Source organism: Podarcis liolepis, assembly GCF_965112155.1.
Source record: "Podarcis liolepis genome assembly, chromosome: 9".
Classification (NCBI taxonomy): Eukaryota; Metazoa; Chordata; class Lepidosauria; order Squamata; family Lacertidae; genus Podarcis; species Podarcis liolepis.
The window spans coordinates 5,640,918-5,665,313 of record NC_139564.1 but is presented as its reverse complement, the minus strand read 5'-3'; the positions used below and the strand labels follow the sequence as shown (position 1 = coordinate 5,665,313).

Sequence of the window (24,396 nt, the reverse complement as noted above, 5' to 3'; positions counted from 1 at the left end):
ATAGCAATCATCATCATCATCATCACAGCTGTCCATGGAGGCGCAGGTCAATTCTGTGTCCAGGGCAGCTGTCAACCAGCTCCCTCTGGTACGCCGGCTGAAACTCTACCTGCCCGCAGACTGTCTCGCCAGAGTGGTGCATGCTCTAGTTATCTCCCGCTATTGCAATGCGCTCTGCGTGGGGCTACCTTTGAAGGTGACCCGGAAACTGCAATTAATCCAGAATGCGGCAGCTAGACTGGTGACTGGGAGCGGCCACCGAGACCACATAACTATGGTCCTGAAAGATCCACATTGGTTCCCAGTACGTTTCCGAGCACAATTCAAAGTGTTAGTGCTGACCTTTAAAGCCCTAAATGACCTCGGTCCAGTATACCTGAAAGAACGTCTCCACCCCCATCGTTCAGCCCAGATACTGAGGTCCAGCGCCGAGGGCCTTCTGGCGGTTCCCTCGCTGCAAGAAGTGAGGACACAGGGAACCAGGCAGAGGGCCTTCTCGGTAGTGGCACCCACCCTGTGGAACACCCTCCCAGCAGATGTTATGGAAATAAACAACTATTTTACTTTTAAAAGACAACTGAAGGTGGCCCTGTTTAGGGGTGTTTTTAATGTCTGACGCTGTATTGTTTTTAATATTCGGTTGGAAGCCGCCCAGAGTGGCTGGGGAAACCTAGCCAAATGGGCGGGGTATAAATAATAAATTATTATTATTAGAAGAAGAGTTTGGATTTGATATCCCGCCTTTCACTCCCTTTAAGGAGTCTCGAAGTGGCTAACATTCTCCTTTCCCTTCCTCCCCTACAACAAACACTCTGTGAGGTGTGTGGGGCTGAGAGACTTCAGAGAAGTGTGACTGGCCCAAGGTCACCCAGCAGCTGCATGTGGAGGAGCGGGAACGCGAACCCGGTTCCCCAGATTACGAGACTACCGCTCTTAACCACTACACCACACTGGCTCTCATTATTATCATCATCATCATCATCTCCAAGGTGATCTCTGTGGCTTCCGGCACCAGGCCTGTTGGCAGACCAGCTCTGTGTTACAAAGATGTCTGCCACATCAGCCCCACCATGTGGTAACCCCTTGCAGACGACCACAGTGCCTGGAGGCAGAGAGGCAAGTTGTGCACCCACAGCAGTGAGCATTGGAGGAATGACCACTGGGAGGAGTGCAGAGAGCAGAAAACTCATGGTGCATCTGCAGCAACACAGCCAGACGCCTTCCTCTGCCCCAGCTGCAACAAAACAGGTCTCTCCTGCATCGGTCTCTACAGCCACAGCAGGCGCTGTAACTCTCCAACACCCCGCAAGGTGCACTCCTCTGCTGTCTCCCGGGACAGACCGATGCCAGCTAAATATTTACATCCCACCTTTCCTCGAATGAGCGTAGGGTTGCTTACATGCTTCCCTGCCCCGCTTCCATTTTGCTCCTCACAACATCCCTGCAAAGCAGGTCAGGCTGAAAGAGGCAGCAGCTGGTCTACTGTCTAGCCCGCCCCCTAAAGCGCATTTCTTGGCTGAGCACGCATTTCAACGCTGGTTGCACCTGGCTCTTATAGCCTGATCCTCTAACCCAGTGATGGCCAAACTCGGCCTTCCAGCTGTTTTGGGACTACAATTGCCACCATCCCTGACCACTGGTCCTGTTAGCTAGGGATGATGGGAGTTGTAGTCCCAAAACATCTGGAGGGCCGAGTTTGGCCATCACTGCTCTAACCACTACCAGCAGGATAAAAGAGGCCCCATCCAAGCCCGAAGCCCCCTTGGGCAAGGAGCACATCCCCAGAGCGTACCTGATAGGGACCATTCCAATCATGATGAGGGGGAAGATCATCTTCATGTAGGGCAGAGGAGACATCCCAAATCCACAAAGGATGAGGAGCTGGAGAACCTGCAGACCCGTGAAGTAGTGGATCTTCCTCTGGGGCACGCGGCGGATGTAATGCGTCGGAGGGTAGGCCGTCTGGAAACGACAAGGGTGTTAGCGAGAGACTGAGGCTGCCGCATTCTCCACCCCACCCCACCCCACCCCACCCCTCATCAGAGGAGCTGTTTCTAGGAGAAAATCTGTGAGGGGACTTCCTGGCCTTTTAGGGCTGTGCCATAAAAAAAATAAAATCTTTTTTATTGGGTTTTCTAAACAAGAATAATCTTATACAAACAGGTATACCGAGTTTTCTCGTGTCATTTGTATATCACAAAAATAACATGATACAGTGGTACCTCGGATTACAAACGCTTAGGGTTACAAAGTCCTCTAACCCGGAAGTAGTTGCTCCAGGTTGCAAACTTTGACACCAGGATGAGAACGGAAATCACGCGGCGGCAGCAGCAGCAGCAGCAGGCCCCATTAGCGAAAGCGCGGCTCAGGTTAAGAACGGTTTCGGGTTAAGAACTGACCTCCAGAATGGATTAAGTTCGTAACCCGAGGTACCACTGTAAATGTGGAAAAATATCTGCAACATGTTTCATTATTAGTGGTCAATGTACAGGTTCTTGGTTCATGAATTGGTTTAAACAGTTAAGGAGAAAGAAAAAGAAAGGAAGGAAGGAAGGAGGGAGGAAGAAGGGAGGAAGGGGAGTGGGGAATGGTGAGTGGGGTGGGATCAGAGGAAAGAAGTCCGGACGATCTCCCAGTTGAAACGGCCTGCAGGGATGGCTTAGAACAGGGGTCAGCAAACTTTTTCAGACTATATTTCGGAAGAGGAAAAAAAGAATGCATTCCTATGCCCCTCAGATAACCCAGAGGTGCATTTTAAATAAAAGGACGCATTCTACTCTTGTAAAAACATGCTGATTCCTGGACCATCTGCGGGCCGGATTTAGAAGGCAATTGGGCCGGATACGGTCCCCGGGCCTTAGTTTGCCTACCCATGGCTTAGAACAAAGGCAGGCGAATGGAAATAGATGCTGCGATCGTCTCTTCTTCTGTTGGCAAGCAGCTCTTTGCATCAAGCAGGGAACGAGAGGGTGGCTTGGCCTGGCCGGAGCATTGCTCCCAAGCCACAGCTGGGCTTCCATGTGTTAGGAATCAATCGCCAGCTGTTTGAGATGTTCTGCCCAGCCTGGTCCTGCGGGCGCCTCTGCTGTGGAAGCAGATAAAAGCTTCCTGATTCCCAGCTGCTTCCTTTCATGCTACCAAGTGCCTTCTGATCAGGGCACTGCCTGTGGATTTTTCAATGCCCCCCCCCCAAAGCATGCTGGGACTGTCTTTTCCTGTTGCAGGGACACTTTGGACACCAGCCCAACATGGGAAGTCAACTCCGACAACAGCTAAATACAGGCACGAGTCCTGCGGTCAACAAGCACCATCAAGGAAAGCTGGGGGGGGGACATGGAAGAGGGAGTTCAAGAGGGTGTGGAACCATTAGGAGTTCGGGAGGCCCAAACCCAGGAGGTTTGTGACACCCGCATCGCTGTGCCCCTAGCTCACGGCTGTGCCGTACAAGCACCCTTCTGTTTCTGCTGGGAGGAAGCGGTACACAACCCAGTGCCAAAGGTTGCAATCAGAAGCACAGAAATTGTGCGGCACAAAAATAGCCTCAGGGGAACGCAAACAGGGCACTGGTTAACCTTCCTGCGTTAGGAAACAGAAAGGAGAAGGGGAGACGAAAGCAAAAAAATCCCCTAGCTGCAGATGGACTGCCAGGCTGAAGGGTAATTATCTGCGGCCTCCTTCAGTGGGTGGGATGTTTTGATCCTGCCTTTCAAAAATACAAATGTGCTTTGGGTTATTCTCTGCTTCGTTTTATGTTGGTTTTAATGTACCGTATCTTTCGCTCTATAACACGCACCCGACCATAACATGCACGTAGTTTTTAGAGGAGGAAAATCTGTAGGCATGCCACCCGTAGGCATTCCCTCCATAACACGCACAGACATTTCCCCTTACTTTCTAGGAGGAAAAAAGTGAGTGTTATGGTGCAAAAAATATGGTATGTGCTATTTATTTGATGTTCTAAGTTGCTTCGAGCTCCTAATAAGTTTAATAAAGTTGTTGTTGTTGTTGCTGTTGTTGTTGGACAGCCCTATACCTGAAGGTCTCAGGGTGGTTCACAGGATCAAATCACAATATAAAACCACAAAATACGTAATTAAAATAAAAATGAAAGCAACCCAATAACCACCATTCCCATACACATATTGAAAGGGCATTGGATGTCAATTAACCAAAGGGCTTGTTAAAGAGGAACATTTTCACCTAGCAACTAATGGTGTATAATGAAGGTGGCAGGCGAGCCTCTCTGGGGAGAGCATCGCATGATGGGGAGCCACTGCAGAAAAGGCCCCGTTCTTGTGATGTCACCCTCTGGTCCTCTCGTGGAGGAGGCACATGAAGAAGGGACTCAGAGGATGAACATAGAGTCTGGGTAGGTTCATAATAATAATAATAATAATAATAATAATAATAATATTTCTGCAGAGAGCATACACATGTGCATTGGTGGTGCAGGGAAGCATTTTGGAAAGCTTCCCAGCTGACACACTTGCAAGAAAAACGTTCCACCTGAAACAGTCAACCACGTCAATACACCTTAGCCTTAGGCCTGACCTCTCCTTCCTCCACAAGACGGTGGCATTAACAGGGGCTAACCACATGCAACTGCAAGCGAGAGCCTTGCTAAAAGCCATTTCCCATTGGATTTTGGCTCAGCAATTTTTTGGGGGGGGCGGGGGGAAGCCCACTCAATCCGAGTCGGCGCCTTGCCCCAGCGGAGAGGGTCTCGCTCACTGCGGAAACGGCGCCCCTGCCGCTGCGACTGCGCAGTGTGGGAGGGGCCCCTTTTATTTCGAAAAGGCTAAACAGTGGCTGCTATGTCGTTGCACAAGCAGAGGGCAAGACCAAGGCCGCTTCTGGTGCCAGGAGGTGAAAGTTGCTGTTTCCCCCCCCGGACCGGATGACTGGGATGTTCTTGCTGGCAACTGTCCCAGCGGCATTTCGCCCGTAGGGTTTTTTGCTGCCGGAGCGGAGCCAAGACAACAAACAGGGCGTGAGGCGGTAGCGGTGGTGGCAGGAGCAGAGGGAGATCATAAAAAGCAATCAGAGGCTTTTTAACGGCCGTGTTTTTCAAGTTGCGGCAATCAACTCGTGATTATGAGCTTCCTCAGGAAACAGAGGCGTGCAGGTCCGCCGGGGCCTCAGCTCCTTATCCTGCACAGCTTGCAAAGTCCGTGCTGCCCCCCCGGTGCGCTTACCTGCTCTTTCAGCAGGAGGGCGACCCTCTCAAAGAGCTGGTTCCCATCGATGGAGGTCAGGGCGATGTAGAGGAACAGACCGTAGAGGACGGGCTTCGGGATCAGTTGTAGCGGGAAAGGCAGAAGAAGCAGGGAGAGGCCCACCAGGAAGTTGGCTACCAGGGTGGTCAGCCGGGTCTCCTTCACGCTCACGATCCTGGCCGGGGAGGAAGGACAGAAGCAGGGTGTGTTACTGAGCAGCGAGATAGCCCATCCCGCAAGGATGCGTGCAAGCGTTTGAGAGAGCAAATAATAGTACAGTGGACGCTCGGGTTGCGAACAGGATCAGTGCAGGAGGCACGTTTGCAACCTGCAGCGGCACATCTACGCACACATGGGTTGCAATTCGGTGCTTCTGCGCATGTGCAATTTAGCGCTTCTGCGCATGTGCGAACCCAAAACCCAGAAGTAACCCCTTCCGGGTTTTGGCGGGTCCGTAACCTGAAAAAACACAACCTGAAGCGTCTGTACAGTGGTACCTCTGGTTACGTACTTAATTCTTTCCGGAGGTCCGTTCTTAACCTGAAACTGTTCTTAACCTGAAGCACCACTTAAGCTAATGGGGCCTCCCGCTGCCGCTGCACCGCCGGAGAACGATTTCTGTTCTCATCCTGAAGTAAAGTTCTTAACCCGAGGTAATATTTCTGGGCTAGCGGAGTCTGTAACTTGAAGTGTATGTAACCCGAGGTATGACTGTAGTAGTAGTAGTAGTAAAAATAATAATGATACAGTGGTACCTCGGTTTTCGAACATTTTGGAAGTCGAACGTTTTAGTTTTCAAATGCCGAAAACCCGGAATGCTTCCGTTTTCAAACACACCTCGGAAGTCGAACGACTTGCCCTGAGTTTGCAGATTTCCCCTTGCTCCTCGGTTTTCGAACGTTTCGTAAGTCAAACGGTCTTCCAGAACGGATTACGTTCGAAAACCAAAGTACCACTGTATTCTTTTTTAATTTATACCCCGCTCATCTGGCTGGGTATGGCTGGGTCGCCCCAGCCGCTCTGGGCGGCTTCCGACACATATAAAAACATAATAAAATGTCAAACGTTAATAATTACAAACTGATCCAATACAAAAAAGTCACAAAAACTTTAAAATAAACAACTTGTATCAAATAAAGCAAAATTCAACGGTCCATTAGAATCTAATACTGAACAGTAAAATTAAATATCAGCAAATAACAACAAAGAACCACAAAGAACCCGGGCACACTTGATGGCTGGGTGCCGAGAGATGATTTACATGAGAGGAGGAGACATTGAAGATCAACCACCGCAGACTGAATGTTGCATCGCTCCTGCTATTCCGGCTGCAATTGGTACTTAGTAGAGTCATAGAATCAGAACTGTAGAGTTGGAAGGGACCCTGAGTATCATCCAGTCCAACCCGCTGCAATGCGGGAATCTGCAGCTGTCCCATACGGGAATCGAACCTGCAACCCTGGCGTTATCAGCACCGCACTCTAGCTCACTGAGCTATCTCCCGTTGATTCACATGCAAGCAGCTGAGCCCTTGGGTAAACAGAAGAAGCAAGCAGTCTGCATGCATGTGTGAACGAGTCCCACGCGTCATACTAGAGTCGGGATTCTGGACCACACCTGGGACACTGACCTACTTTTTGTTTTGCTATATAGTGAGCGCCTTGGATGTGCCATGTCTCAGGGGCAGGACGTAGTCCCTGACCTGGAATTCTGCAAGGCCAAAGGAAGTAGAAACAATAGAGAATAGAGAAACCAGGGGTCTGAAAAGGCGTCAACGAAGCTTTCTATGTTCACCCCTAATTCTATGGAAATTGAAGGGTTCTGTGCAAGGTTGGGATCTGGAGTTGCAGTAAGGGGGGGAAAAATCAGCACCCTGAAAATACCTTGAATTTTTTAAAAAATCAAGTTTCTAGTCCTTATCGATGGAAAATGCAGACTTCTTATTTGTGCAACGTCTGAAGAAACCTCCAAAGTTAAATGGGCTTTCTGGTATTCAGGGATGTGTGGCTAGCAAGTGTCAGGATTTGTTGAAAGTGCATAATTTATACGGCCCAGAGACCCTGCTTCTCCAGACGCACAATTCATGTGTTTTCTTTAGCAATGAGCACACACAGCTCCAGCGATTCTCTTATTCTCGTTCCCACATTCAGAGCTTGAAACTAATTTAGGCTTTGCGGCAAGCTACACAAAATCTCTTCGAACGGTTCAAATCCCCCTTTCCTACCTTTTGATCCTCTCCAAGCAGCAACTATCAGATCTCAGAGGAGGGCATTGATTTCCTTCGTTTTCGTGGCACCCAAATAACCAAAGGAAAGCGGGGAAAAAAATCGAAGGGCATCTCATCAGAAACAGAAAACCCATCACCTTGAGGGGGCCAGGCGTTCTGATAAACTTCAAGGATAATCCTGTTTATAGCGCCAAATGAAGCTGCGCAAAGTGTAATTTCTATGGGGGGATTAGGAACTTCAGCCTTGATGTGGATTACGGGAGATAACATCGGCAAAACTCCCAAGATCAAATGGCAAGTAGCGGGGCAACCTTTTTGGAATTTAGTGAGCTCACATGCACCAAGCATCCCTCCTGCAAACTCTGGGTCCCGCCAGCGGCAAAATGGGCAAGACGTTTATAGAGCATGTTCTCAGCCAGGGAGAACGTCGTGAGTTTTTAAGCAGCATCAGCAGAGGGTATCTCAGGCAGGTCTTTGCCAGGGTCTCAGCCACAGACCCCTTAACAAGGGATCCCTGGGGTTGAGTGGTGCAAGGGTCATTCCACATCAAATTAACGGTTGGAGGATGGATGGCGGCTAACAGATTGAGGTTGAATCCTGACAAGACAGAAGTACTGTTTTGGGGGGACAGGAGGCGGGCAGGTGTGGAGGACTCCCTGGTCCTGAATGGGGTAACTGTGCCCCTGAAGGACCAGGTGCGCAGCCTGGGAGTCATTCTGGACTCACAGCTGTCCATGGAGGTGCAGGTCCATTCTGTGTCCAGGGCAGCTGTTTACCAGCCCCATGTGGTACGCGGGATGAGACCCTCCCTGTCCACAGACTGTCTCGCCAGACAGTCTAATTACCGTATTTTTTGCACCACAACACTCACTTTTTTCCTCCTAAAAAGTAAGGGGAAATGTCTGTGCGTGTTATGGAGGGAATGCCTATGGGTGGCATGCCTACGGATTTTCCTCCTCTAAAAACTACGTGCGTGTTATGGTCGAGTGCGTGTGGCATCTCTCGCTTGGACTACTGCAATGCACTCTATGTGGGGTGACCCGGAAATTACAACTAATCCAGAATGTGGCAGCTAGACTGGTGACTGGGGGCGGCCGCCGAGACCATATAACACCGGTCCTGAAAGGCCTACACTGGCTCCCAGTACGTTTCCGAGCACAATTCGAAGTGTTGGTGCTGACCTTTAAAGCCCTAAACGGCCTCAGCCCAGTATACCTGAAGGAGCGTCTCCACCTCCATTGTTCTACCCGGACACTGAGGTCCAGCGCTGAGGGCCTTCTGGCGGTTCCCTCACTGCGAGAAGCCATGTTACAGGGAACCAGGCAGAGGGCCTTCTCGGTAGTGGCATCTGGTGGGAGGGCCCTTTGGAACGCCCTCCCACCAGATGTCAAAGAGAAAAATAACTACCAAACTACCAGATGGGTGGGTTATAAATAATAAAGAGTCAAGAGTCTCCTCCAGCACCATAATTCAAAAGCATCCATTCTTCGGCGATCAGCCTTCTTTATGGTCCAGCTCTCACTTCCATACATCACTACTGGGAAAACTATAGCTTTGACTATACGGACCTTTGTTGGCAAGGTGATGTCTCTGCTTTTTAGGGGTGATCAAATCTGTCAACCTCAATGTCTTTTTCTCTTATTAAGCTCAGCTCTCCACATTTCCACAACCATTTAGTTTGTCTGCTTCAAGTCCCTGAGAAAATTCATCAGCCTTTCATGCAAACTTATCCTAACACACATTCGTTTGCAAAACAAATTCCCCTGCGTGCAGCAAATTTTGCCTTGCTTTTGATAACGTAGGCATTCTTATGCATGCTTTACCCTGGCCCATGGGTTTTCACACAAGACTAGGTTGGTGAACCACACTGCAAAATTCAGGGAAGCGAGAATGTCAAAAGATGGGTCTGTTTCGGTTTGTGAATTTTCAGATGCTGCAGGTTCAGGAAGTTCACCTTTAAATGAGAATTGAATCTCGTTTCTTCCCCCACTCCTATCCAGCGAGAGCATCTGCTTTGCATTCCGAAGGCCCCGAGCTCAATCTTGGAGCAGTGGGGTGCAGTGGAATTTTTCATAGGGGAACAGTTAGGGGCAGAGGTGCCAGGACGTCTGGACACTGTGTGCATGAGCATCGCACCTCCTTCCTCCCTAAACTGGGCAAAAGCTTCCCAGGTTTTGGGAAGGAGGAGCCAAGAGGGAAGGGAGCATTTAGGGGATTAGCCTAGTCCCCCAGTTCACTGACTACACACCACTGGCTGGGAGAGACCCCTGCAGAACCACTGAAAGTCGGTGAGGACCATATTGAGATGGTTGGTAAATAAGGGAGCTTCTTACCGTGGACACTGGGCCATACTGGCTGGGGGTTAGAATCATAGAATCATAGAGTTGGAAGAGACCACAAGGGCCATCGAGTCCAACCCCCTGCCAAGCAGGAAACACCATCAGAGCACTCCTGGCATATGGTTGTCAAGCCTCTGCTTAAAGACCTCCAAAGGAGGAGACTCCACCACACTCCTTGGCAGCAAATTCCACTGTCGAACAGCTCTGACTGTCAGGAAGTTCTTCCTAATGTTTAGGTGGAATCTTCTTTCTTGTAGTTTGGATCCATTGCTCCGTGTCCGCTTCTCTGGAGCAGCAGAAAACAACCTTTCTCCCTCCTCTATGTGACATCCTTTTATATATTTGAACATGGCTATCATATCACCCCTTAACCTCCTCTTCTCCAGGCTAAACATGCCCAGCTCCCTTAGCCGTTCCTCATAAGGCATCGTTTCCAGGCCTTTGACCATTTTGGTTGCCCTCGTCTGGACACGTTCCAGTTTGTCAGTGTCCTTCTTGAACTGTGGTGCCCAGAACTGGACACAGTACTCCAGGTGAGGTCTGACAAGAGCAGAATACAGTGGCACTATTACTTCCCTTGATCTAGATGCTATACTCCTATTGATGCAGCCCAGAATTGCATTGGTTGGCAGTTCGACAATATGCAGAGCCACAGGACTCCCAGCCCAGGCCCTCTAGCCCTGCTTCTGCCCTTGAGAAAACAGACCCACTACTGTGGTACCTCAGGTTAAGTACTTAATTTGTTCCAGAGGTCCGTACTTAACCTGAAACTGTTCTTAACCTGAAGCACCATTTTAGCTAATGGGGCATCCTGCTGCTGCCGTGCCGCTGCTGCACGATTTCTGTTCTCATCCTGAAGCAAAGTTCTTAACCTGAAGCACTATTTCTGGGTTAGCGGAGTCTGTAACCTGAAGCGTCTGTAACCTGAGGTACCACTGTAATTCCAGAGGGCTATACCTGAAGGAGCGTCTCCACCCCCATCGTTCTGCCCGGACACTGAGGTCCAGCTCCGAGGGCCTTCTGGCAGTTCCCTCACTGAGATTAGTGAGGTTACAGGGAACCAGGCAGAGGGCCTTCTGGGTGGTGGTGCCTGCCCTGTGGAACGCCCTCCCACCAGATGTTAAGGAAATAAACAACTATCTGACTTCTAGAAGACATCTGAAGGCAGCCCCTGTTTAGGGAAGTTTTTAATGTTTGATTGTTTATTGTGTTTTTAATGTTCTGTTGGGGGGCGCCCAGAGTGGCTGGGGAAACCTATCCAGATAGGCAGGGTATAAATTATTAAATTTATTATTACTACTACTACTACAGTGGTGCCTCGCAAGACGAAAAGAATCCGTTCTGTGATTCTCTTCGTCTAGCGGTTTTTTCGTCTTGCGAAGCAAGCCCATTGACGGATTAGCGGATTAGCGCTATTAGCGGCTTATCGGATCAGCTGATAAGCGGCTTAGCGGCTTAGAAAAAAGGGGGGGAGGAAAAAAACCCCGCAGGAACTCGCAAGACATTTTCGTCTTGCGAAGCAAGCCCATAGGAGATTCGTTTTGCGAAGCACCTCCAAAACGGAAAACTCTTTCGTCTAGCGAGTTTTCCATCTTGCGAGGCATTCGTCTTGCGGGGCACCACTGTACTACTATTCCCAAAGTACCCTGCTAGATCAGATCACAGCTGTAGCATCTCAGATTCCTCAGGGAAGTCCACAAGTGGAGGTAGAAGGAAATCAGTGGCCCAGACTGCCTCTGAACCCGGAGGCTCACTTTTATAGCCATTGATCGGCACAGTCTTCCTGCTGAATCCCTCTTTACAGCCAACCAAAACGAATGGACGATGCATCCAACATAGATGTTCCTAACTGCAAGGCGCCCTCTAGCGGCCACAGCATTTCTTAAAATAAAATTAAAAGATTTCATCTGATCCTGGGCACAGAGGGCGATCCCGAGATTCTCCCTCCTCCAGTTGCCCACCAGCTTAGATGCCTTTGAAAGAGGATCAGACAATGGCTACCAGCCCAGACAGCTCTGCTCTGACTCTGCAGTCGAAGGCAGAAATGCTTCTAAATACCAGTTGCTGGAAACAGCAGGAAGGGAGAGGGATCTAGTGTTCCGATCCTGCTTGCTGCATCTGGTCGGCCACAGTCAGAACAGGACGCTGGACTAGACGCTGGTTGTCTTTAAGCAGAGGCTTGACAACCATATGTCAGGAGTGCTCTGATGGTGTTTCCTGCTTGGCAGGGGGTTGGACTCAATGGCCCTTGTGGTCTCTTCCAACTCTATGATTCTATGATTCTAGATGAGCCGTATGTCTGATCCAGCAGGCTGCTTTTATTTTTTATTATTACAATACTTTCATTTTGCTGCTCCCCCTCTTCCTCCCTCCCAACTCCCGGATGAGGGACTCAAGGCGGCGGTGGCACTGAGAGGATTGGAAGGCCCCCGGCGACAGCGGGTTTAGCTTGAGCAAGGAGGGGCGAGCGCTCGCCGGCTGGCTCCAGCCTGGCAAGAGGAGGAGGCGAATTCTGTCGCCTCCACTGTGGGTGCCCCAGACTCCCCTCCCCGGGCACCAATGGGGAGAAGATGGAGCTCCAGTCCGCGCTTTTACTGCGGAGACAGCTGACATGTCCGTTCGTCCGTTGGTCAGTTGGGGCAACGCAAAATGTTTAGGGGTACGCGTCCCTCTGTGTCCCCCCCAGAAAAAAGCACTGATTATAATTCATTATGGGAAGCAGGTGGCGCTGTAGTCTAAAGCACAGCACCTAGGGCTTGCCGATCAGGTCGGCAGTTCGAATCCTGGCGACGGGGTGAGCTCCCGTTGCTCGGTCCCTGCTCCTGCCAACCTAGCAGTTCGAAAGCACGTCAAAGTGCAAGTAGATAAATAGGTACCGCTCCGGCGGGAAGATAAACGGCGTTTCCGAGCACTGCTCTGGTTTGCCAGAAGCGGCTTAGTCCTGCTGGCCACATGACCCAGAAGCTGTACGCCGGCTCCCTCGGCCAATAAAGCGAGATGAGCGCCGCAACCCCAGAGTCCGCCACGACTGGACCTAATGGTAAGGGGTCCCTTTACCTTTATCTTATATTTCACACGCTGTTGATTGCCCTGGCCTCCAAACAAACAAACAAACAAACGTTAACCCCGACTTACGTCTCGTAGATGTGCCCGTTCTCCACCCTCTCCTCCACGTAGGCCAGGGCTCGGACGTGCATCGGCGAGTGGGGGAATGCAGCGTGGATCCACGGCAGCCCAAAGATGGAGAGCCCTATGTTGATCAGAGCCACAAGAAGGAGGTCCCAGTGATAAGCTGTTCCCTTCACCAACCTGAAATAAACTCTTGTTAGTACAGTTGTAAATGCATGCTAGCCAGGAGGTGGCAGCAACTAGACCCAAGTCAGAACAGCACCCCCCCCCCAATGCACAGCAAGCCTCTTGGGTCACACAGAGCATTATGCACTTGGGAAACAAGAGACTTAAGAGAATCACAGAAAACCATAATGGCCAGCTTGCTCACTGGGGCAAAACAGTTAGAGCATCTTACACAGATCCTGGCCCAATTGCACTGGCTGCCTATTAGTTTCCGGGCCCAATTCAAAGTGCTGGTTTTGACCTATATAGACTTAAGTGGCTCAGGACCGCAATACGTCAAGGACCGCCTCTTTCCATGTGAACCTACCGAGACCCTGAGATCATCTTCTGAGACCCTCCTTTGTGTGCCTCCTCCTCGAGAAGGCCGGAGGGTGGCAACACGAGAACAGGGCCTTCTCTGCAGTGGCCCCGTTTGTGGAATGCTCTCCCCAGGGAAGTTCGCCTGGCGCCGCCTTCATTATACAACTTTATGCGCCAGGCAAAGAAGTTCCTCTTCGACCAGGCCTTTGGCTGATTGACATCTAATGCCCTTTTAAATGTGTTGTGGAAGTGGAGATTAATGGTTTGTTTCTGTTCTTATTTTTATTATGTATTTTGTGTTTTATATTGTAATTTTATCTTGTGAACCACCATGATATCTATGGGTATAGGGCAGTATACACATTTAATAATAATAATAATAATAATAATAATAATAATAATAATAATAGAATCAATGAGTTGGAAAGGACCATGAGGAACAGTCTACTCCAACCCTCTGCAATTTAGGAAACTTTCGCCCCATATGGGGCTCAAACCCACAACCCTGAGATTAAGAGCCTCATGCTCTACCAACTGAGCTAAACTTGCTCTTGGCCTCGCCTGCACTGGGCCCACAATGACCTCTGAGCTTGTTCGCATTTAATAATATTGCCCCAAACATCTCTTTTAACACAAAGCCCAGACCACAAGTCAGAAAGGATCGCCTGGTTGCTTATAATGCCAAGACAAAACACTGTCAGGGTTTGAGTCTGAAGGCTGCATCTATTTACATTTAGGGGGGAAAACCCACATCATTAGAGACTGGGAAAGGCTAGAGGCAGGGAATATTGGTAAGAGGGAGGGTGGTGCAGTGGTTAGAGCAGGGCTAGCCAGCCTGATGCCCTCCAGATTTTGTTGGACTACAATACCCAACATCCTTGACTTTTGGCCATGTTGGCTGTGGCTAATGGGAGTTGGAGTCCAACCACGACTTTTTCTTCCTCCATGTCTGAGTGTCAGGCTACAGCTTGGAAGACTAGGGTTCAAATCCACCCTTTGCCAGGAAGCCAACTGGGTGGCCTTGGGGGTCAGACCCTGTCTCTCAGACTAATCTACCCCACAGGGTGGTTGTGGAGATTAATTGGGAAGGGGAAATCATGTACTCCACCTTGAGTAACTTGAAGGAACTGTGGGACACAAGTGGAATGAATGAATGAATGAATGAATGATGTTGCAGCTGACAGACCAGCGTTGGGCTCAGGACAGTTTCAGAAGTCCTCATCCTTAACAAGAGGCAACTTAAAATTGGCAGCAGTTGATAAATGGTGATGGCCAATTTCAAGCGATGGAGAGGCAAGCGTGGACACCCAGAGACAAGTCCAAGATGGAGCTCTGGGCTGAAACAACAGGGTCTTGGGCTAAGCCCTTGACCAGGTAAGAGTCATGGGACTAGCAGAGCTGATAATAATAATAATAATAATAATAATAATAATAATAATAATAATAATATATTTATACCACGCCCATCTGGCTGAGTTTCCCCAGCCACTCTGGGCGGCTCCCAATCAGTGTTAAAAACAGTACAGCGTTACATATTAAAAACTTCCCTGAACAGGGCTGCCTTAAGATGTCTTCTGAATGTCAGGTAATTATTTATCTCTTTGACATCTGATGGGAGGGCGTTCCACAGGGCGGGCGCCACTACCGAGAAGGCCCTCTGTCTGGTTCCCTGTAACCTCACTTCTCGCAATGAGGGAACCGCCAGAAGGCCCTCGGCGCTGGATCTCAGTGTCCGGGCTGAACGATGGGGGTGGAGATGCTCCTTCAGGTATACAGGACCGAGGCCGTTTAGGGCTTTAAAGGTCAGCACCAACACTATGAATTGTGCTCAGAAACGTACTGGGAGCCAATGCAGATCTCTCAGAACCGGTGTTATGTGGTCCCGGCGGCCGCTCCCAGTCACCAGTCTAGCTGCCGCATTCTGGATTAATTGCAGTTTCTGAGTCACCTTCAAAGGTAGCCCCACGTAGAGCGCATTGCAGTAGTCCAAGCGGGAGATAACCAGAGCATGCACCACTCTGGCGAGACAGTCCGCGGGCAGGGAGGGTCTCATCCTGCGTACCAGATGGAGCTGGTAGACAGCTGCCCAGGACACAGAGTTAACCTGCGCCTCCATGGACAGCTGTGAGTCCAGAATGACTCCCAGGCTGCGGACCTGGTCCTTCAGGGGCACCGTTACCCCATTCAAGACCAGGGAACCCCCCACACCAACCCGCTCCCTGTCCCCCAAAAACAGTACTTCTGTCTTCTCAGGATTCAACCTCAATCCCTGGGAATTGTGAGATCAGGTGCCTGCACTAGACCAAGCTGTGTGCATTTTTCTGGGTGACTCTCCAGATCTGTCCTCTAAGGGCACAGGGCCTCCTGTTCCCAGAAAATGGGGGCACAGAGCCCTTTGTGGGGAGAAGGCCAGAACAGGGCAATGGGAAGTCAGAACTAAGACCCGGGAGGCCCCCCGCCAATGCATCTGAGGCCTTTGTTGCACATGTGAAAAGCTGCAAATAGGTGGTAGAGGAGTGTGGGGATATTTGAAGAGGTGCAAAGCGTGCACCAGTGGCCGCCTCCTCTGGTATGCCCCACGGAGGACCTTACAGTCTGCAAACAACAACACTCTGAAGATCCTGGGCCCCAAGGAAATTAGACTGGCCTTGACTAGAGCCAGGGCCTTTTCAGCGGTGGCCCCGGCCTGGTGGAACGTTCTTCCACAAGAGACTAGGGCCCTGCGGGATTTGACATCTTTCTGCAGGGCCTGCAAGATGGAGCTGTTCCGCCAGGCCTTTGGCCTTTGGTCAGGGGGCAGTCTGAGCTACTTTCCTTTGAATAAGAGCAAGCATGAAGGAGGCCTCCCAGCCTGTTCACTGGTACTATATGATCAGTGAAAACATTTGGTCCTGGCAAGTATTAACCGCTCTCAATCTTAACCTGATAACAGCCATTTGTCCAGATTTTAATTTGTCTGAATTAATTTTAAGATGTGTTTTAATTCATTGATGCCTATTTTTATGTATACTGTGGTTTTTTGTATGATGCTAGCCGCTCTGAGCCTGGCTTTGGCTGGGGAGGGCGGGGTACAAATAAATATTATTATTATTATTATTATTATTATTATTATTATTATTATTATTATTATACCTCTGGTTGCGAATGGAATCCGTTCCGGAGCCCCGTTCACAACATGAGCAGAATGCAACCCGTGTCTGCACGTGCTGTGATTCGCCGCTTCTGTGCATGACGTAATTTTGAGCATCTGCGCATGCGCAAGCGGAGAAACCTGGAAGTAACCCTTTCCGGTACTTCCAGGTCACCGTGGGACGCAACCTTTAAAGCCCTAAACGGCCTTAGTCCAGTATACCTGAAGGAGTGTCTCCACCTCCATCGTTCTGCCTGGACACTGAGGCCCAGCTCTGAGGGCCTTCTGGCAGTTCCCTCACTGCAAGAAGTGAAGTTACAGGGAACCAGACAGAGGTTCTTCTCGGTAGTGGCACCCGCCCTGTGGAACGCCCTCCCACCAGATGTCAAAGAGGAGAACAACTACCAGACTTTTAGACGGCATCTGAAGGCAGCCCTGTTTAGGGAAGCTTTTAATGTTTAATAGGTTTTTGTATTTTAATTTTCTGTTGGAAGCCGCCCAGAGTGGCTAGGGAAACCCATCCAGATGGGTGGGGTATTAATAATAATAATAATAATTGGTATGGCTGTATTATTATTATTAAAAAGAGAGAGCCTTGTGTTCCGGCGAATTCTGGTGCTCACAGACACCATCTCTCTCTCTCTCTGAACCAATACAGAAAGAAAAAATTCAGAAAGCCTCCTGTCGGATAGGAAGAGGAAGAAAAAATAACGCCGTCTCCCACCAGCCAACATCTGACGCTCCCCTTGGTTCTAGTTAGCTCAGAAACATCAAAGGGAATTCTCAAGCGCTGCAGAGCCTGTGCATAAATCAGGGCTCTCCGCTGGATAAAAGCAAGAGCACGTTCCATTTCTTGGTCTACTTTCAGCTCACCCGCCCGCCGGGCGGCTCAGAGGGAGACACAAGCACTGGGGGAACGAAGCGACGATGACGGCAGCAGCAGCAGCAGCGTGGGAGAGCAGCTCCGTGGCGCAAATCCCTTGGAGGACTGCGCTGCCTTGTAGACCGGAGAGCAGGGTGGGAAGCATTTAGTTGGCCACTGTGAGAAAGCCACTTCCACCCTGCAAAGAAGGTGGTGTTGCGGGCTTCAAGCCCCCAGCCCCCAGGCGATTGGGGGAATCCTCGGCCAGCCAATCAGCTGGCTCAGGGGGCGTGCCCTGCCCTATTTAAGGAAGGACGCGGCCGGGGATCTCTCTCTTTGCTCTTCTCTTTGCTGTCAGCTATTCCAGCTTTTCCCACCCTCCCGCCCTATAAGGTTTTCCTTCTTGGACCTTGCTATGGACCTTGGTTGGTCGCCACTGAGAGGCCTGGCAGGATTTTCTTCCACTTGGCAAATTGGCACCAGCCACTTGGTTTTCGCCTACCTCGTAGCAAATCGTCACAACTTTCTGGGTATTGGCGGTTAGGCATTGGTATAGTTCTGTAGATGGAAGAGGGGAGGAAGCACCATCACCTGCCCCACATATTGAAGGGTAGTCCAATAAAGGATTCAGGGGTGCGTGGTCCTGTCCGAAGCCTGGGGAGGTGAGGGCCTAAGGCACGCCCCCTATCGGTGTCCCCGGGGGAGTTCCTAGTTGATGTGCATCAGCAGGACTCCCCCTACTGGTGGATAACCCTTCCCAAACTTCAAGCAGACAGGCTGAAGTCGGATAGTCAGTTAGGACCAATGCCTAAGCCAATACCGCTCATCACCTGTAACCAATAAAGTTGTGGCCTTATTTAGCCCATTAACCTTAATAATTGTGTTACGTGTCATTATTTACACTGGGGGGGGGGGGGACTTGCCACGCAACAGGATGTTGGGCTAGTTGGAAGAACTTCCTGGCAGTAAGAGCTGATGACAGTGGAATTTGCTGCCAAGGAGTGTGGTGGAGTCTCCTTCTTTGGAGGTCTTTAAGCAGAGGCTATATGTCAGGAGTGCTCTGATGGTGTTTCCTGCTTGGCAGGGGGTTGGACTCGATGGCCCTTGTGGTCTCTTCCAACTCTATGATTCTATGATTCTATGACCTGGCAGCCAGACTCTTACGTCTCTGCGCTGGTCTCTATCTCTGGCTGAAAGGGATTCTGGATATACCGGCCTCTTAATTCATATTCACAGCCTTTAGTCAATGCTGCCCGGCATGTGGGGGACCAGAGCAGGATGATTCGGCAGACACAGACAGACTGTAGGGGCTGGAGAGGTGTATTTACAGGACTGCCTCTCCTGGTCTGCCCCGCAGAGGAACTTAAGGTGCATGAATAACCATAGTTTAGAGGTCCCGGGCCCCAAGGAAGTCAGACTATCCTCCACCAGGGCCAGGGCTTTTTCAGTGATGGCTCCAACCTGGTGGAATGCTCTGTCCCAGGAGACCAGGGCCCAGCAGGATTTAACCTCCTTCTGCCAGGCCTGTAAAAAGTTAAAGGGAACCCTGACCATTAGGTCCAGTCGTGACTGACTCTGGGGTTGCGGTGCTCATCTCGCTTTACTGGCCGAGGGAGCCGGTGTACAGCTCATGTGGCCAGCATGACTAAGCCGCTTCTGGCGAACCAGAGCAGCGCATGGAAATGCCGTTTACCTTCCCACCGGAGCGGTACCTATTTATCTACTTGCACTTTGATGTGCTTTCGAACTGCTAGGTGGGCAGGAGCAGGGACCAAGCAATGGGAGCTCACCCCGTCGCGGGGATTCGAACCGCCGACCTTCTGATCGGCAAGTCCTAGGCTCTGTGGTTTAACCCACAGCACCACCCGTGTCCCAGCTTTTCCTTTTTTTTTTTGCTTTTTTTTGCTGCTCTACAACTCCCATAATTCCTCATCACTGGTCATGCCGACTGGGGCCACTGGGATGCCGGCGTACAGCTTCTGGGTCATGTGGCCAGCAGGACTAAGCCGCTTCTGGCGAACCAGAGCAGCGCACGGAAACGCCGTTTACCTTCCCACCAGAGTGGTACCTATTTATCTACTTGCACTTTGATGTGCTTTCCAACTGCTAAGTTGGCAGGAGCAGGGACAGAGCAATGGGAGCTCACCCCACCGCAGGAATTCGAACCGCCGACCTTCTGATCGACAAGTCCTAGGCTCTGTGGTTTAACCCACAGCGCCACCCGCGTCCCTCCAACAGAATATGAAAAACACATTAAAACATCAAACATTAAAAACTTCCCTAAACAGGGCTGCCTTCAGACGTCTTCTAAAAGTCATACAGTTGTTTATTTATTTGACATCTGATGGGAGGGCATTCCACAGAGCGGGCACCACCACCGAGAAGGCCCTCTGCCTGGTTCCCTGTAACTTGGCTTCTTGTAGTAAGGGAACCACCAGAAGGCCCTTGGAGCTGGACCTCAGTGTCCGGGCTGAACGACGGGGGTGGAGACGCTCCATCAGTGTATAGTCCTCATTGTGAAGGAAGCAGAATTTCCCAGCATGCCCCCTGCCCCTACCCCCACCCCACTTCCACCTTAAACGTGGAAGAATTCTAACAGGACAGGTGAACACAAAACAGACACACACACACAAAAATACCTGTTTTCTGGAGCGTTTGTGAGTGATGCCACTATATTTTGCTCAATGAAGAAAAGCATGGAGAGCAGGAATCCCAGGCCCATCGCACTCATAACGGAGCCAATGGAGAGCTCTAGGAGGGGGGCCAACACGAACAAGCTCTCCGATGGGTTGTAATTAAACTTAGACACTGAAAGACACAAACAGGCAGTAAAGGCTTCTTCGGAAACTGCTTCCCGACTGCCACGGTTTTGCGGGCAGACTTAGGCTGCGGAAAGAAAGTGGACTCGCTGCTCTTGTGCAAGAAACCCATTTCCAAAGAAAGAAAAAGTAAGGGGGAGGCCTTTCTGCAGAAAGAACAGAGATGGGAAAATGCGCTGAACAATGGAAGATAGTAATTAATTCTCCCAGGTCTGAAACCACTATGTCTATGCAAGGCTATGCATGTGAAATGGATTTTATATTTTTAAGATGTAACAGAGGCGCTTTCTGTAAGGAGGAAAAAATGTGGTCAGCTGAAAGAATGGACTAACGACAAGTGAAAGATCAATTGGACATTAAATAAGAAATGATGCGTCTACGGGAGGAAACAATCGACATATGTTTGCAACAGGAGCGAGAAACTTGATTTTAAGAAATTGCATCAAATTAAAGTAATTTGGTTTGATTTGTAATCACTTGGAAAATGAATAAAAAATAATTTGGGATAAAAAGGAAAATGCGCCTGGAAGTGTGGGATAAACAATGATGTTGGGCAATGTCATATGCAACGTGAAGAACGAATGTTCAATAAATGGAATAGTTGCAAATTAGTTGTTATCCGTCTGTCAATGGAAGAGTGGGCCCCCAGGGTAATAAAAAGAGGTAACACACCTGTTCAAAATTTGTGCAAACAAATCAGGATGGATCTACCACATTTGTTTGGAAAGTTGTGTGTTTGGTATACATTTGAACACTCTTGCGATATCACAACCAATGGATACCATTTTGAAACAAGATGGCGGACGGGACCTTGCAAAACTGCCCTGATCTTCCTGAGCAACCAGGGGCAAGGATTCAATGGGTCACCTGGATATTGCTGGGGATGGGAAGTGCTAATTTTGGAAGAATCTGAACCAAGGGATCATGCAACCCTGTTGGACGGAGGCAATTTTAGATGAGTAGGCAGCAGCGAACTAGCTGCAGACTTCTGTAGTGTAAAATGCAGCCTTGCAAAGTCACTTGGTCAGTTTTGCTACACTGGAGGTGGGTTGTCCAAGCCTTCTCCTTTGGGGCGAACCATTCTGGAATCCCAAGCATGGTTTGACCTGCCTCTCATGCGCAAATTCGGGCCACCAGCCATGCTATGTTTAGGGAAGTTTTTAATGTCTGATGTTTTATCGTGTTTTTAATATCCTGTTGGGAGCCGCCCAGAGTGGCTGGGGAAACCCAGCCAGATGAGTGGGGTATAAATATTGTTATTATTATTATTCCCCCAAAATGCACATTTGGTGCAATGCATGGGACATCTGCAATTAGGACTCCGGTCCCGACAGAAGCTGTTCCCATTATCATTTTACAGTAGACATAGAGCTGCAGAATATTGCCGTTTGCTCTGAAAATGACTTCTCCCTATGGAATTGTGACCCTTAGCCAAGATCTATTCAAGATCCCTGGAGTTCCTTAGCAGTGGCACTGACTCTGGCATTCTTCCTTAAAGGACCCCTGACCATTAGGTCCAGTCATGGCCGACTCCGGGGTTGTGGCGCTCATCTTGCTTTATTGGCCGAGGGAGCCGGCATACAGCTTCCAGGTCGTGTGGCCAGCATGACTAAGCCGCTTCTGGCAAACCAGAGCAGTGCACGGAAACGCCGTTTACCTTCCCGCCGGAGCGGTACCTATTTATCTACTTGCACTTTGATGTGCTTTCGAACTGCTAGGTTGGCAGGAGCAGGGATCAAGCAACGGGAGCTCACCCCGTTGTGGGGATTCGAACTGCCGACCTTCTGATCTGCAAGTCCTAGGCTCTGTGGTTTAACCCACAGTGCCACCCGCCTCCCGCATTCTTCCTTACCCTCCCCTAAACCCCACCAGGACCTACAATATCCATGCCCTCCTCCCTCTTTTAAGCTACACAGCCAAAGCAAGCCTGGTCCAGCAAGGCTTGAAAAAGCATGTCCTCTAGTTCAGTGTCCTCCAAATATTGTTGGACTACAACTCCCATCACCCCCAACCCTTTGCCTAAGAGAGCTAGGGATGATGGGCGCCGTAGTCAAACAGCCGATGGCGACCCAAGGTAGAAGACGACTGTGGACCAGAAATTGCAAGGTCAGTCTTCCCCGTTCTCCGTACGCAGCAGGAAGAACAGCTGGCAGCTGTTGTTGTTATTGGGTTTGTGATGGCGTTTGTGTGTCTGTGCGCCTGTGCGCCTGGAAACCAGAGCGGCTGCACTCAGAAGATGGCCAAGGGCTTCAGGCAAAACACCAGAGTTAAATCTTTCATCCCTCCAGCGCTTGGGCCAGTTCCCATCCCAGCAGCTGAGCCGCATCTGAAGCTGTTCCTTTGCAAGCTGCGCAACGGGGATTTCCACAAAATACCCCGCATTAGTTTGCTTTCTGACAGGTGGCAAGGGAGCAATTGTCATTAAGGAAGTCAGGGCGCAGGCATGCACACAGGCAACCGAAAGCTGCCCACTTTCCAGTTCTGAATGGATGGAATGATGGTCACCTGGGGGGGGGGGTGAGAGTGGGGGGAGAGGAACGTTTCTTAATTCTCTTCCATTCATTTCCTCACACTTCCCATGCGCGTCATCACTGGGGCAGGCGATTCCTGCCTTCCTGATGTGGAAAAGGTGACCCGCTTGGCCAAGAGGGACCCTGGATAATTTTTCAGGTTTCCTTGTGCATCTGATCGTCCTAGCAGATGTACCAGGCCATCAGCACGTTTCAATTAGGAAAAATATTAAGTGGCGGACGGAGGGAAAAGCTCACAGGTCAAACCCATCACCAGAACATCTGTAGGTCTGCTGACAAGTCTTCCTGCCTTTGGCAATTAGGAGAGCCTTTTGTTCCCCTGCCAGAACCATACGGAGGATCAGGTCTTTAATAATAATAAACAATGCAAAAAAAGCGGCATTTTTATTATGCTGAAATTAAATTACAGGCTGGAATAACTCGCAGGAACAAAACAAACCTAGCTGATACCATCTCGTCCGATTAGCTCGCCGCATGAATTAACGCCGACTGTGAACTTGGGAGGTGATTATTTGGGTTGTGGGGGGTCAGGCGGGGAAGCTCTGGGGTTTGGGAGTCACAGTTCTGAGCTATACCTTCCTCAGGCATGTTTGCGATCCCAAAAACCTCCCGGCTGCGAGAAGACCAAAGACTTACTTGTTATTTCCTTGAAGAAATAAGACCCCACGGCGGAAAAGGTTAGGACAGAAATGGGCAAGGCACAGTCGGACAGGATTTCACGGACTCTGGCGTGCAAATATGGGCTGCAAGGATAAATATATAAAAAATACTCAAGTCAGGGCAAAGGAATACAGCATTTCTACTTCAGGGGCTTAAAATGGCAGAATGGCGGGTGGTTATACAGAACTGGTCCTACTCAGAGTAGACCCAGCTGGATAAGTTAGTGGGTTAGTGCATGGTGCTGCTGCCGATCATCATCATCATCATCATCATCATCCCCCCCCCCCCCCCGGAATCTTTATGGACATAGGATGGATGAACCAATTTAGACTGCTTTTATTTCTAAGTTTGCATCTATATTTCTAGCGAAGGGAGGAGTAAAATCAGATTAACTAAGCCTAGTTAAAAATACTTGAAACACAGATTATTATTTTTTTAAAAAAAGACCTGGAGATGCCAAGGTTTGAACTTGCAAACTTCTGCATATCTAGGTATTCAATTTGTATATTGTCCTCCTTATGTAGATCTCAGGACAGTTCACAACATACAAAGCAGCATTTTATCATTGAGCCACAGGCCTTCCCCTTCAATCTAACGTACTGGGTTCTAAGATGTTTGCAACCCACCAAGTATTGGTACTATGTCTGGCTTTGCTATTCCATTTTTATTTTTATTTTTGCTGCTCTAAAGGTAAAAGTACAGGGACCCCTGACCATTAGGTCCAGTCATGACCCACTCTGGGGTTGCGGTGCTCATCTCGCTTTACTGGCCGAGGAATCCAGCGTACAGCTTCCAGGTCATGTGGCCAGCAGGACTAAGCTGCTTCTGGCGAACCAGAGCAGCGCACGGAAACGCCGTTTACCTTCCCGCCAGAGTGGTACCTATTTATCTACTTGCACTTTGATGTGCTTTCGAACTGCTAGGTGGGCAGGAGCAGGGACTGAGCAACGGGAGCTCA

The 24,396-nt window shown here is 49.8% G+C and overlaps 1 protein-coding gene across 5 annotated transcripts in view; it reads right to left on the bottom strand.

Annotated features, from left to right (window-relative positions):
- The window catches only part of SLC4A11 (solute carrier family 4 member 11), a 252,074-nt gene that overhangs the window by 7,816 nt on the left and 219,862 nt on the right, over positions 1-24,396 (bottom strand). For all 5 annotated transcript variants that reach the window (XM_083458672.1, XM_083458673.1, XM_083458675.1 and 2 more), the window contains exons 15-19: positions 23,415-23,521; positions 20,068-20,236; positions 12,918-13,091; positions 5,196-5,391; positions 1,793-1,962 (exon numbers count right to left, since the gene is read on the bottom strand). In XM_083458672.1, coding sequence (XP_083314798.1) covers positions 1,793-1,962; positions 5,196-5,391; positions 12,918-13,091; positions 20,068-20,236; positions 23,415-23,521 — 816 coding nt within the window. The remainder of the gene's footprint in view (positions 1-1,792; positions 1,963-5,195; positions 5,392-12,917; positions 13,092-20,067; positions 20,237-23,414; positions 23,522-24,396) is intronic.